This window comes from Felis catus, chromosome E2 (assembly GCF_018350175.1).
Source record: "Felis catus isolate Fca126 chromosome E2, F.catus_Fca126_mat1.0, whole genome shotgun sequence".
NCBI classification, from domain to species: Eukaryota; Metazoa; Chordata; class Mammalia; order Carnivora; family Felidae; genus Felis; species Felis catus.
The window spans coordinates 14,050,523-14,064,149 of NC_058382.1; the positions used below are offsets into that span (position 1 = coordinate 14,050,523).

At 57.3% G+C, this 13,627-nt stretch overlaps 2 protein-coding genes across 5 annotated transcripts in view; both read right to left on the reverse strand.

The window, feature by feature from the left end:
* Positions 1-12: 12 nt before the first annotated feature.
* SHKBP1 (SH3KBP1 binding protein 1) lies at positions 13-10,923 on the reverse strand. Of its 3 annotated transcripts, XM_003997791.5 has the most exons (18): positions 10,760-10,923; positions 10,483-10,536; positions 10,287-10,332; positions 10,108-10,181; positions 9,766-9,824; positions 9,468-9,548; positions 7,273-7,434; positions 7,100-7,190; positions 6,820-7,010; positions 5,935-6,050; positions 5,046-5,133; positions 4,823-4,939; positions 3,719-3,889; positions 2,595-2,750; positions 2,126-2,222; positions 920-1,098; positions 559-673; positions 13-446 (listed from the first exon to the last, which is right to left on the reverse strand). In XM_003997791.5, the coding sequence occupies exons 1-18, from the start codon at positions 10,843-10,845 to the stop codon at positions 227-229; spliced, it is 2,103 nt and encodes a 700-aa protein (XP_003997840.1). In that variant the 5' UTR covers positions 10,846-10,923; the 3' UTR covers positions 13-226. The 3 variants fall into 3 exon arrangements, with proteins under 3 accessions (XP_003997840.1, XP_044901729.1, XP_044901728.1); XM_045045794.1 differs by having other exon boundaries at positions 559-670; positions 10,108-10,332; positions 10,760-10,915; XM_045045793.1 differs by having other exon boundaries at positions 10,108-10,332; positions 10,760-10,915.
* Positions 10,924-11,281: 358 nt separating this feature from the next.
* SPTBN4 (spectrin beta, non-erythrocytic 4) overlaps positions 11,282-13,627 on the reverse strand; it is a 77,883-nt gene continuing 75,537 nt past the window's right edge. Inside the window, exons 35-36 of one of the 2 annotated variants that reach the window (XM_023246182.2) lie at positions 13,550-13,592; positions 11,282-12,330 (exon numbers count right to left, since the gene is read on the reverse strand). In XM_023246182.2, coding sequence (XP_023101950.2) covers positions 12,172-12,330; positions 13,550-13,592 — 202 coding nt within the window. In that variant the 3' untranslated portion in view covers positions 11,282-12,171. The remainder of the gene's footprint in view (positions 12,331-13,549; positions 13,593-13,627) is intronic. The other variant, XR_006590313.1, reaches the window with a different exon arrangement.

Consider the following 13,627-nt stretch of genomic DNA (forward strand, 5'->3'; position numbering starts at 1 on the left):
GTCAGCAAGGTGTTGGCAGTGACGACTTTATTAGGGGAGGGCGACTTTGGCTCCAGAAAAGGGGGGGGGGCAGTGGGGGCCTAGTAACAACGACCATTCCAAGGAAGCCCTGGCCCTGAACCCAGGGCTCTGACAGGAAGCAGGGAGGCACCTGAGCCCCGCCACCCCACCCCACCCCGTCCCCCGCCCAGGACCTGGGTATCCAAAGGCACCATGGCAGCTGTGTTCAGAAGGAAGTCTCATTGAGCTTCACCTTGGGGGGTGCAAGGGGAGCCCCGAGACCCGTGGAGGGCCGAGGCGCTGGTGTCGGGGGCCGTCGGGACTCTGGCCCACTCCGCACCAGCTCCTGGCAGCGTTCCACGAAGCTGCCTCCCCCGCGGCGCCGGGCCTCAGCCTGGGGGGGGCTCAGGCTCCCAAGACGGCCAGACAGGGAGGCTGAGTGGAGACTGGGGGGCGGTGATGAGGGTCAGTGAGGGTCATCAGGGGCAGGGAGGCAACCCCCCCCACCTCCCCCGCCCCTCCCCCATTGCACAGAAGGGAAAGTGGAGTTCAGTCTACCTGGTGAGAGAGGTGCGAGGGGAGGGGCTGGGGAGAGAGCTCCGAGAGGAAGCCAGTGGCGCCAGCTCACATTGCTCCAGCTGCTCCATCAGCTCTTCCTCGGTCAGCCCACCTGCTGGGGGGGCAAGACAGGGGCCACTGGGCAAGGGACAAAGGTCACACGCAAGGCTTGAGGTCAGGATAGGAGGAAAAACGCAGAGGTCAAAGGCTAGGGGTCAGAAGCTACGAGAGGGTGGAAAAGTGAGGGCAAGCTGGGGTTCAAAGGCAGGGGAAAGGGGTCAGAGGGCAAGAGCCTGGGGAGGGAGACTGGCAAAGGAGGTTGTGGACAGGGGCCGGCATGGAGGCCAGGTATAGGGAGTACCGGGGGCCTGGCCGAGGCCGTCCATGGCGGTGGTCAGGTCCCACATGGCCAGGCTGCCATTGGCCTGGCCGGTGAGCAGGTAGCGCCGGGGCCGAGAGCCGAGCCGCCGGGAGCCCTCACACTCGAGCACCGTGAAGGCGGTGGTGGGGGAGCCGTCCACCGAGCGCACCGAGCACACCCTGACACGGAAGGGAGAGGGGGTCACCCTGGCCCCGGTCCCTCTTCTCACCTGTACACCCCTTCCCGGGCCACAGTCCCCACCATTATGGCTTTAGTCGCTGCCTCTCCAACCACCACCCCAGGCTTCTTTCCCCTTCCCCCATGTACTCTCGGGGTGCAGCGGCCTCTGGGATGGCTCCTGTCCAGCATCACCCCACGCCCCCATGGGGATTCTCCCCCACATCTGCTGCTCTCCCTGGTGGTTCCTGACTCAGAGAAGGCTTGTCATCCTGGGGGCCTCCCTCCCCTCCTACCACCAGCTTCCAACCCCCCGCCCCATCCCTTCGGCCTCCAGGGCCCCCTCCTCCCCTCCTGTCTGGCCCTGGTCAAGTCCTGCCGGCTCCTGTCCCCACCTGTCCCAGCCTCTTCCCTGGACTCTCGGACTCCTGTCCCACCTCCAGTCCAACCCCCATGGTGGTCACGGCTCCCCAGCAGCCCAGGCCAACCTCAGCTCCTCCGTGCCCCTCAGCAGCCTGTTCGGAGGTCCGGCCCCCAGACCACGTGCACCTCACTGGCTGTCCATTCCCAGCCTTCACCCACGCTGTTCCTTCAGCCTGGCGCACCCCCGCCCCTCCTTTCTTCTGCTCATTGCTATTTATCTCCAAGGTCCTCACGAAAACCCTCACAGGCCCCCTCCCCAGACTGGAGCAAGCACCTCCTCTGGGCTCCTACAGCTGCCCGTGCCCCTCCCCCTGTCCCCGGCACCCCCCACCTGTGCCTCCTGCCCCGATCCCGGGCTCTGACCAGGCCGAGTGACCTGCGTGAGGTCCGGCACAGGCACCTGGGGCTTCCCCAGCCTCACCGCTACCCACACGTCACACCTTGAATTCCTCCAGCCCCCAAACCCGGGACCAGGCCTCGTGCCCCCTCCCAGCCTTTGCTCCTTCAGGCGTTCCTTGGCTCGGACCCCCTTTTGGACTCCGTGACCCAGCTGGTGTCCTGCCCTCTCCCCTGACCACCCTCCCCGTTCGATGGGACGGTCCTCACCGCTGGCCAGTGGATGAAAGACGCACAAAGAGCTGGCTGGCGGTTGGCACCACCTTCTGAATGAACACTTGCTGGTCGTCCCGCTCGCCGTAGGGGCCTGGGCCAGGATGGTGGGGGGAGTCAGGGCCAGCTGGGCTCCCTGGGACTCCAGACCCTAAGGCTCTGCCCCCTCGTCCCCATCCCCAGCTTTCTGGAATTGGGCGGGGTCAGAGAGGGCTGAGGGTCAGTCAGTGGAGCTCAGGGCTGTGGGGTGGGGGTCCCGGGTCAGGTGGCGGTCAGCAGGAATCAACGGGGTAACAGAATTCAACGGGGGTAGCTGGGAGTAAATGGAGATTGACAGGGGTCAGGTGGCAGCCAGGTCAGCTGGGTGGGTCAGGAGAGGTCTACAGGGGGTCAGGGAAGGAGCCAGTGGAGGCCAATGGGGGTCAGGCAGGGTGCATGGGATGGGGGACCAGGGGCTTGTAGGCACCAATGTCATTGCCGGCGCTGCAGCCACCATGCCCGTCGGCCGACTCCAGTGCCAGGATCTTGAAGGAAGCGAGTGGGGTGGAGCCGGGCTGGGTGGAAATCATGCCCCGGAAGCGAGTCACGGACCACGTGCGCACGTGGTTGTTGTCGGCACAGACTGAGGAGCACAGGGGCAACGGCCGGTCAGGCCAGCTGTCATCACCACGGCCCAACCTTCCCGAGCCCCAGGATGACCCTTTTCAAAGGTGTCAGGATTCGGGCCCCTCTGGATTCTTCCCTTTCAGAGAATTCGCTCTTCCCCAGAACTCCCAAATGGTCAAAAATCCTCTTGGTTCTTCCTCTAAAATCGTTCCAGAGCCTGATCTCATCTAACCCTGTCACTGTCCCCACCCTGGTCCTGTCCATGGCAGCAGCCTCCTCCCGGGACTCCTGCTCCTGTCCTGCCCCGACGCATAGCCAGAGAGTCCCTGTGAATAACTGTGTCAGATCATGGCCCTCCTCTGCTCACAACCCTCTTTCCCATGATACCTACCCAGTCAAGGGCAAGGACAAAGTCATCTTCATGGCTTACAAGGTCCTACTGTCTCCCTTGCCCACTCTGCGTCCTCAGACACATCTATCATCCTCCTGGCTCAGAGCCCTTGCAATGCCTGTTCCCTCTGCTAGAATGTTTGTCCCCACCGAGGACTGCTTATTTCCTTGGTTTCGCTCAAAGCTCCTTCCTCGGTGACCCCAACCCTCTCAAGCCACTCACACAACTTTTGTTTTTATCCATGGTCTTCATCGTTGCCTGTTGGTGACTTATATTCTGATTTATTTATTTGTCATCTGCCTTCCCGCAGAACATCAGCTCCCTAAGGGCGGGCACTTGGCCTGTCTTGTCCATCACTGTATCCCCTGGGCCTGGCACACAGTAGGTGCTCAACCAATGTTTGCTGAATTGATGAATTTCTCACTCTTGCTTAGATGGGTCCCCTTACACTATTCTCTCACTTCTGCAATTACTGTTCCAGGTTAAAATTCCCTCCCCCCCCCCCTGGAGGTCCCACCCCCTGGTTTCATGCTCCCCTCCGGGCCATCCTCCTGCGAGGAGATGGGCAGTTGGGGCAGGCTGGTGAGGCCCACCTGAGATGAGGTGCTTCTCCGAGAGCATGATCTTGGTGACGGGGCTGCGGTGCACGGTGAAGGTCTGGAAGAGCTGAGGCCCGGAGCCCACGGTCTCGGGGTGCTGCACAATGACCCGCACACCCCCTGAGCTGGTGCCATAGGCAATCTCGATCCAGTTCCCGCTGTCACCTGGTGAGGGGCCGAGGATGAAGACAGCGACAGGGTCACAAGGAGACAGAAACCACGGCAGAGAGAAAGAGAAGGACAGAGATAGAGTCAGAAAGCAAGGAGAGAGGGGCAGACAGAGATAATAAGGCAGTGAGATGTCAGAAAGGGAGAGACAGAGGGAGAGATCAGAGAAAGAGAGGAGCAGGGACAGAAAGTAAGGCAGAGAGAGACGGAGCTAATAAGAGAGGGGACAGACAGAAAAATAGAGGGGCGCCTGGCTGGCTCAGCTGGTTAAGCATCTGACTTTGGCTCAGGTCATGATCTCACCGTCCTGGGATCGAGCCCCGCGTCTGGCTCTGCACCGACAGCTCAGAGCCTGGAGCCTGCAGCCTGCTTCAGATTCTGTGCCTCCCTCTCTCTGCTCCTCCCCAGAAATAAATAAATATTAAAAAAAATTTTTTTTCTCTCTCTCCCTGTGCCCCTCTCCTGCTTGACTGCGTGCGCTCTTTCTCTCTCTAATAAATAATTTTCTAAGTAAACGATAATTAAAAAAAAAAAAAAAAACCTAGCCTAATTTTCTGCATTTAAAGCCAAGAAACCAAATCAAAAAAAACTGTCCCCAAGTGAGAGAACTCGGTTTCGTCCGCCGTAAAACACGCACCCTCTTTGTTTTATGAGCGTGGAAACATCATGTCCTCATTGCAGAGGTGGAAAAGAAACACAAAGACGAACTGCTCGTGGCCAAGTCTGGCCCTGGTTGGAGAGACCTGCCACAGCTTACATACAAGCAGTGCCCGGTGTTTGTTGAATGACTAAGTGAGAGTTGAATCTTTTCTCCTTCCAGTAAATCTCACGGGGTCATGCTACACAGTGGTGGGGAGGCGGCTGTGGGCTGGGGCTGCTGGCGGGGGGGGGGGGGGGGGGGGGAGATGGGGGGAGCCGGTCATAGCTTACTGGTCTTGGGGGTGAGGTAGACGCTGAGGGCCGTGACTCCGTCCTCTGCCGGGTCCCGGTAGAGCTCACTGACAAGGAGGTCGTTGTCCTTCATGCGCAGGGGAAACTTCTGCACATCTGGGGTGGGCGGGGAGAGCAGCGTGGGCTAGTTCAAGGTGCTCAGCCCCGCCCCCTGCCTTCCCGGGAAGGTTCTCGGGCATGCGGGGTACCAGCTGCTGCTCACCCACGTAGTAGATAGAGCCGTTGTCACAGCCCAGGAGGAGGAAGGAGCCCGCCGCATCGTAGCTGGTGATGGGCTGCACCTCCTGGACCTGGGGGCAGGCGGGACCGGCTGTGGCTGGGAGGTCCTCCCTGCCTCTGCCTCCACGGCACCCCTCAGGGCGCTCCCCCGCCCGCTTCCAGAACCTACCCGGGGTTTCTAGGCCCACTTCTCTCCAGCCTCACCGGCTCTAGTTCTATCTCCATCTGCGTCTCTCTGTCTCTGGAAGTCTCTGGGTCAGCGCTTCTGCCTCTTGGCCTCTCTTTGACCCCATATTGCTGGCTTTTACTATTTATTTCTGTCTGTCTCTCTACATCCCTTCAGCACCACCGCCTTCCAGTCCCGGCTTCACTCTGCCCACCCTTCCCTCTCTCCAACACCTCTTTCTGACTTCCTCTATTGCTTTTTGTCTGTCTCCCCCCCTCTTTCTCTCTCTCCTTTCTCTGCTTTTCTGTCTCTCTCTCCCAAACATACTTTACAGGAGAAAGCAATACCGTAGGTATATTTTTCTTTATGTTTTGCACATGGCTTGGGAGGGAACGACAGACGTGTGCACGTCTGTCTCCTACGGCATCTTCACTCACCTGCTCCCCCATCCAGTGCCTGGAGAAGCCGCTCTCCTCCTTTGCAAACCCATCATCTTCCCTGTCAGCTCAGCGGCCCCTCTTCCAGAAAGGCTTCCCTGACTCCTCCTCCTTAGGCCTTTATCACCCCGGCACCCCCACCAGGATCTGGCCCGCTGCTGGGCTCTCCGGCTGTCTCCAGTTGGGCTGGGGCAGGAAGGAACCCCTCCCCGGGTCCGTGCAGACTGGACGCCTGGGAAAGAGGCAGCCAGGCCGGCCACCCCTCTGACCTGCCAGTGCTTGGTGACGGCGTTCCAAACCCCGATGCGCCCCGTGTGGCTCGTGGCGATGAGCTGGTTCCCAACGAAGAATAAGGCCTCCACGGGCACCCCCAGATGGAAGACTCCTGCAGAAGGCAAGGAGCACTCAGCCAGGACCCCACTTCCTGGGGGAGAAGGAGGAGGACTGGGGGAGAAGCCAGTCGCTCAGTGGGCCAGGAAGAACTCCAAGGGCCAGCGGATTCGGTGGGGCCACAGAATTTTTATAGGCTAGAGGATTCCAGCAGGAATTATAGAGGATTACACAGGCCAGATTCCTGACAGGGTGTGGAACTCTAACATGGTTGCAGTTTTCAATAAGGCAAACCGACGGGCGCCTGGGTGGCTCTGTCGGTTGAGCGACCAACTTCGGCTCAGGTCATGATCTCACATTGTGAGTTCGAGGCCTGCATTGGGCTCTGTGCTGACCGCTCAGATCCTGGAGTCTGCTTCGGATTCTGTCTCCCTCTCTCTCTGCCCCTCCCCCCCCCCCCCACACACTCTCTCTCTCTCAAAAATAAATTAAACATTAAAAAAAAAAAATAAAGCAAACAGAGATGTCTAATGGGAACATAGACTCTAGCCGGCTCTGGGATTCCCCTGGCATGGAGGTCTAACAGGGCAGGGAATTCTGGACGTGGGTGGATTTTTCTACAAGCCAAGAAATTCGAACAGGATACGGAATTCTAAAGGGTTGGAGCATCTTAATAATGCAAAGAATCCCTATGGGTGTAAGAACTTACAGAGTGGGTTAACAGGCCAGAGAATTCCAACGGGGTGGAAGAGAATCCTAACAGACCACAGGGTGAAGCGTAATTCTAAAGGGCAGAGGGTTCTGGAAAAGTCCCGGTGCCATACCTATCTCGGAGCCCCCGCCTTCTGCCTGCAGAGCCCACAGCAGGATCTCGCTGCCTGTAGCCGCTGCCACCATCTTATCATGTTCACCCAAAGCCCCACCGAGCACCCGGGCTGTGAGTGCCAGTCGCTCGATGGGCCAGTCCAGGCGGGGACTGGAAAACACCAGCTGCCAGCCAGAGGCTTCTTTCAGCCTGGAGGATTGGGGGATATCATCAACGCTCACCGCAAGCCCTCCCCATCAACAGGGCTTGAGCCTCCGGCCACCACCCTCCCCGAGCACCTATAGCAGACAAGAAACTGGGTATAGGCCACAGCGATCCAGTTGTGGTGTCCACACACCAGGCGCACGATCCCCGGCTCCTCTGGTGGCCCTTGGGGGGGAAGAGCAGGGATCAGGGCAGGGTCGCAGGGACCCCACTGGCTGCCCCAGTCTCCCAGGAGACAGAAACATACCCGATGGGGAGGGAGGGGCCCTCTCATCCAGCACTCGGCCCAGCAGCCCTGCATTGCCCAGGTTGGGGGGCATCGTGTTGCTCCGTCGAACGGGGGCTGGGCGTCCCCCTGACTGCTGGGGCCCCACCAGGCTGTGCCGGTTCCGCCGCTTCACTGGGAACACTGTGGCGGGGCGAAAGAGCAGAGTGACAATAGCTCTAATAATTGCCACGTAGCAAGCGCTTCAAATGCGCCAGAAGCCGACTTCCCCACACGTGGGGGCATAGTGTCCCGGCGAAAAGATTCTCGGTGGTGTGGGGACCTGGCACGAAAGGACGCGGAATCACCCAGCAAGTTACTGCCTTTTCTGTTCCTTTGAGCACATCACAAGGGCCGAATCAGTTTGGCGCTACCATAACGGTGCTATCTTTTCAGTATTTGCTAATCTTCTGTTTTAAGAAATGGAAGCCTAGGGGTGCCTGGGTGGCTCAGTCGGTTAAGCGGCCGACTGCACCTCAGGTCATGATCTCACGGTCCGTGAGTTCGAGCCCCGCGTCAGGCTCTGGGCTGATGGCTCTGAGCCTGGAGCCTGTTTCGGATTCTGTGTCTCCCTCTCTCTGACCCTCCCCCGTTCATGCTCTGTCTCTCTCTGTCTCAAAAATAAATAAATGTTAAAAAAAAAAAAAAGAAAAGATGGGGCGCCTGGGTGGCGCAGTCGGTTAAGCGTCCGACTTCAGCCAGGTCACGATCTCGCGGTCCGTGAGTTCGAGCCCCGCGTCAGGCTCTGGGCTGATGGCTCAGAGCCTGGAGCCTGTTTCCGATTCTGTGTCTCCCTCTCTCTCTTGCCCCTCCCCCGTTCATGCTCTGTCTCTCTCTGTCCCAAAAATAAATAAACGTTGAAAAAAAAATTTAAAAAAAAAAAACAGAAAAGAAAAGAAAAGGAAAGAAAAGAAAAGAAAAGGAAGCCTAGGGGCGCCTGGGTGACTCAGGTCATGATCTCACAGTCTGTCAGCGCAGAGCCCGCTTGGGATCTTCGGTGCTCACCCCCTCTGTCCCTCCCTGGCTCCCACTTGCGCTCTTCTCGCTCTCTCTCTCTAAAATAAATAAAACATTAAAAAAAGAAAAGAAAGAAATGGAAGCCAATTTCTTTGGCAGGCAGTAGCATCATAACTGTTATTTCAGGGTTTCGTTTTCACATTTACTTATTTATGGTATGAAGGCAGTGATAGAAAGCTTCTATTTATTTTTTTAAGTTTATTTATTTATTTTTTGAGAGAGAGAGAGAGAGAGAGAGAGAGAGAGAGAGAGCACACAAGTGGGGGAGGAACGGAGAGAGGGAGAGAGAAAGAATCCCAAGCAGGCTCTACACTGTCAGCACAGAGCCCAACGCGGGGTTTGAACTCACAAACCGCAAGATCATGACATAAGTCAAAGTCGGACACTCAACTGACTGAGCCACCCAGGTGCCCCTAAAGCTTCTACTTAAAATGACTTCTTTATGGGGTGCCTGGCTAGTTCAGTCGGAAGGGTATGCAACTCTTATTTTATATATGTTTATTTTAATTATTTTTGAGAGAGAGAGAGAGAGCAAGGAGAGGAGGGGCAGACAGAGAGGGGTACAGAGGATCCAAAGCAGGCTCCATGCTGAGAGCAGCCAGCCTGATGTGGGGCTTGAACTCACAAACCATGAGATCATGACTTGAGTCAAAATCAAGAGTCGGATGCTTCACCGACTGAGCCACCCAAGGGCCCTGAGTAGGTGACTCTTGATTTCGGGGTTGTGAGTTTGAGCCCCATGCTGGGTTTCCAGTAACCACTGAGGCATATCTTCCATGGCCAGTGGGGTTGCTGATCTAAGGTCCCATGGAGATTATGGTCAATAATTCCCCTTAATATTTCCACCTCCGCGCAAAATGTTTTATTTTATTTCTTCTAAGCTTCCTCACAGGGAAATCAAACGTGGACTATAACCCCCATCAGGCTCCAGAACATAAATCCTAGCCTCAGGGGACTAGCTGGCCCACTGCCTCACTGGAAGTGAGTTCCTACTTCCTTTCCAAGCATCAGTCCAGCCTCCGATATAAGGCTAAAACTCCCATCATGTCTCAGGGCTCACAGCACAGGTAAGCACAGGGCTCACAGCAAGGGCTGTGACCTTATGGGAAATGTAGTCTTTAGTCCACCCTCCCTCCCCTCCATCCCTTAGCTGTGCCCACCTGGTGGAGGCAGGTAACCGTTGAAGAGAACGTTTCCACAGGAAGATCGGTCCAACTCCTCCCGCAGCTGCAGGCGTCGAACTGAAGCAGAATAACCCCATGCTGGGACTTGGGGGTACTGAGGCAGATTCTAACCCCCTCACCAATCTCATTCTCCACCCCCATCCCCCAGATCCAGGACCAAATCCAGTGCTCTTGGCTCTAACCCAAACTTCTTTCAAGAGAGGGGAAGAGGGAGCATCTTGAGAGCTGGGGCTTGTTTTCTATGCAGTGAGGATGCTCCTGGGGCCCCACTTACCCAGAGGAGTGAGCCCGTAGAACTGGGCTTCGTGGAGGAGGCTGGAACCGTGGACACCCCTGGGTAGTAGAATTGACTAGGGGTCAGAGTCTGGGAAACGGGAGTGAGTGGAGAATTCTAAGGAGGAAGTTTTCAAAACTGTACAAAGAATCCCAAGAAGTAGCAAATTTTGACTGGATCAAGACTCTCAGGAGTGATGTTATATATGGGCAGTGGAAATGTGCGTGTGTGGTGTTTGGGGTAACTTCTAAGGACACGATTTAAATATGATCGAGGAGCTTAGGTGAACATTCTGAAGGGAAGAAGTTGAAGACAGTGGGGTCCCTTTATCCCCATGCAAACCTGGGGTCCAACTCTTTGGTGCGCAGGAAGTTGAGGATGGGGGCGAAGACGGTGGGGTCCCGGTCGATGAAGATCTGCGGGAAGGGGGGCAGAGGATGGATGGGACAAAACACGGGGCTGAGTGGGGCTCCTGTCCCTCCTCCTACCCGCTGCCCCGTTTCAGCTCTTGCCCTACTCACAGCTCCAGTCTCATCTTTCAGTGTAGAGATGCGTCCGCTGAGAAGACTGTAGGGAGGGGATGCAGAGTAGGTGTAAAGGGCAAGGGTGTGTGTGTGAAGGGGGTGGGGGGTGGGGAGGGTGAGTGGGGCATTAGGTTTTCCCATACCCTCTCGTCCTGCCCCCCACCACCCGACCCAAACTCTCTCTCCCGATCACCTGGAGAAGAAGGAGTCTGGGATCCAGGTGAGAGTCTGGCGAGAGGTACTGAACCTAAGCGGGGAAAGTGAGCGCACAGTAGGGGATGGAAGGATGGAAGGAGGGAAGGAATGTAGCTCCTTACCCCACCGCCATCCCGGGCGCCAGTCCGAGCACTCGCGCTTTCAGCAGGGGGCGGAGCAATCCTTGATGGACAGGGATTCCCCCAGAGAGAGGCGGTACTCCCACCCCGTTCCCGGTCCCCGAGGTGGGGGCCTCAGGAATCTCCTACACTCACCTCTTGCCTCCCACGTTCAGATGAATCACCTCCCCCGGAGGCCCCCGACTCGGGACCCCTTCTGCTGCAGGTGCCGCGGCTGCCATGGCCCCCGGGCGAGCCGGCCGGCCAGCACCCGCTTCCGGGTCTACACTCGGGTCCCGCCCCCCGCTGCCTGCTCATTGGCCTGGAGACTCCCAGAGCCACGGGCGATTGGACACAGCGCTCACCCGTCGCAGTTAAATTCTCCGCCTCCTTAAAGGGACCCGCCTTTCCTGTGCTGGACGGGGCGCACCGCAAGGCTGTTTTGGGGAAGTTTAGTTACAAGGGCTAGCAAAACATTCCTCTAGGAATGGTTCTCATTTTAAGAATGGAATCTAGGTGCTTCGTCGGGGACGTGTGTTTAGACCCCGAAGTTAGTTCACATCAAGGGGACATCTAAATGTTCTCTGCAGCCACAGTCTCTCCCCGCGCCCCCCTCCATTCCCCTCCCCCCGCCCCCCCTCTCAGGCGCAGCCCATGAAACGCGAACAAACCAGCATAGACCGTCAAAGCCAAAGTATTTATTATAGGTACATACAGTGTGCGCCTGCCACACCGCCCCACACCCCTGGGCCCCAGCGGCTCCTCCAGGTGGCTATGGGGGCTGCCCACAACCCGGTTCCCCCACTCCCTAGGGAGGTGCTTCTGCCAGAAGCATGCAGGGGGGAGGGCTTCCCCTCGCCCCTCCCCTCACGTAGCGGCATTTACAGCTGGAGGGGGGAGGAGAGAGGAAGACAGTTTTGAGCTTTGACGCCCCTCCCATTAAAAGCCTTCGCGGATGCGGGGCGGGGGAGGAGGAGGTCGACGTTTTGCAAAAATAAACTAAGTCAGGAATTAACCGCATGGCTCTGAGACGGCGGAGTGCAGGGGCTAAGGCCCCTTCACTCCTCCTTCCCAGACAGAGATCAAGGCAGCATTGGAAGTGAGGTAAAGGCGGGGAGGAGACGTCCCCTCCCCACCCCCTAGCACCCTGGATGGTCCAGGGGACCTCACCAGCGGCCCCATGCCCATCCCTAGGGCGGAGAGGGGGGCAGGAATTATCGCCCCTACCACCCCAGCTTCTTGGGGCAGGATCTGGGGATCGGGGCAGGGGGCTTGGCTCAACTGGCCCCTTACCCGCCCCTCCCAACTCAGTTATTGCATAAAAATAATGGAGCCCCAGCACCTGGGGTGGGGTGGCGAGCAGGAAGGGGCCGAGATATGGCTATAGGGGCAGCAATCCCCCCACCACTTCCTGGAGTGCAGAAGTCCCCTCCTTTCCAGTGCCCATCTTGGCGCGTCCGCAGTGTTGGTGGAACTAGGGGCTCCCGCCCCTGCGGAAGAGAAAGTGTCTTTGTGCCCACAGTGCGGAGAGAAGGGGCGGGGATGGGTCAGGCCCAGGGGGTGGGAAGTCACTTCCGGCGCCCGCTGGCCCTGCGCTCCCCTGCCTCCCGCTTGGGGTTGCCCTCATCCGTGGAGGACGTGGTAGGTAGTGTCTGCCCCCAGCGGGCGATCTCGGCGTGTTCTCCCACTGAAGCGGCCACAGCCTCCAGCCAGCCGTTCATCTCCTCCTGGGGGAGAGAGACAGGGCACAGAGTCCGGATTTGGAAGAAGGCAGACTGAGTAATAGATGAGCCTGGAATCGGACTGCCCTCTGAACTTCCGTTTTCCAGTCTATTAAATGGGGGTGATAACAATAATGCAAACCGTCGCATAGCACTTCAAGATGTGCCAGGCTCTGTTGTAAGTGCTTCTGTGGATTAATTCACTTAATCCTATGCAATAGGATTATATCTAACACCCACTATAGAGATAAACAACAACACAAACAATGATAACATCAGCGACATTTATAGAGCACTGACCTTTACCAGGCCATGTAAGTACTCTATAAGTATCAACTTAGTTCTCATAAGAACCCTAGAATGGAAAACTGTTTTCATCTCCATGTTAAAAGCAAATTGGCAGGGAGAGAATACAGGCCTACCCCAGAGCCTCTGGTAAGAATGAATGAGATGATGAGCATTATTTTCAACATCTCTTTAAACCACCTCCATGCCTGCTCCTCCCCTGACCTCTCCCCTTAGCCTCAGTCCCATTGTTCACTCTCTTCCACCCCCTCCTCCCCTCCCCACAGTCCGGCTGGGGGCCAGCCTTGTGCCCTCACATGTGGGTGCCTGTCCTGGTTGCCTCCTGGGCTCCACACCTCCTCTCTCCCTCTCGCCAGTCTACCCTGCACATTGTTGCCAAAGGATCTTTCTTAGACATCACTGTAACCTCTACCCCCCCCCCCCCCCCAATCTTGCTCAAACTCTGCCATGGCTTCCCAATGCCCTTCGGACAAACTCCAACCCCCTCCAAATGGCCCACAATGCTCTGTGAGATCCAACCCCTGGGAACCTTTCTGGGATCCTTCCTCCTTGAACCCTCCACCAGCTCAGTTAATGCTTTGTATTTCTGCACCTCTGGTTCTTCTCTGCCTGTATCATCCCATTTTTTCACTAACTCCCATCTTTTATCTTTCCAGTGGTGCTTCAGGGGCCAAGGCAAGGAGGTTGGACTTTGTCCTGGGGCTTCCAGGCAGCCCTCCAGGTCCCTGCCTCCCCTCCCCCCCCCCCCTCCTTAGGTTAGGAACTTCCTCTGGGCTCTCACTGTCAATAGGCTTTCCCATCATAGCCTGGTGACTCTGGCTTGTGTTTCTGGCTCACAGTTGCATCACTCTGGGCCAGAAACCAGCCAGCCAGGTTGCTCCTGAGGTCCAGAGAGGGGAGAGAAAGGACCAGATCTCACCTCATCTTTAGCCTGGAGCAAAAACTCGCTGCCATCCTGGGTCCTGTAGGAGGGGGACACAGAACTTGGGGAATCTGG

What these genes read in the sequence shown, in the direction of transcription:
- SHKBP1 (XM_045045793.1), bottom strand. Translation starts at nt 10,845, where the DNA reads ATGGCAGCCGCGGCACCTGCAGCAGAAGGGGTCCCGAGTCGGGGGCCT. An exon ending in CCAGACTCCTTCTTCTCCAG is followed by an intron (nt 10,333 to 10,482) that starts GTGATCGGGAGA and finishes CCCTCCCTACAG; the next exon opens with TCTTCTCAGCGGACGCATCT. An exon ending in CAGTTTCTTGTCTGCTATAG is followed by an intron (nt 7,011 to 7,099) that starts GTGCTCGGGGAG and finishes CCAATCCTCCAG; the next exon opens with GCTGAAAGAAGCCTCTGGCT.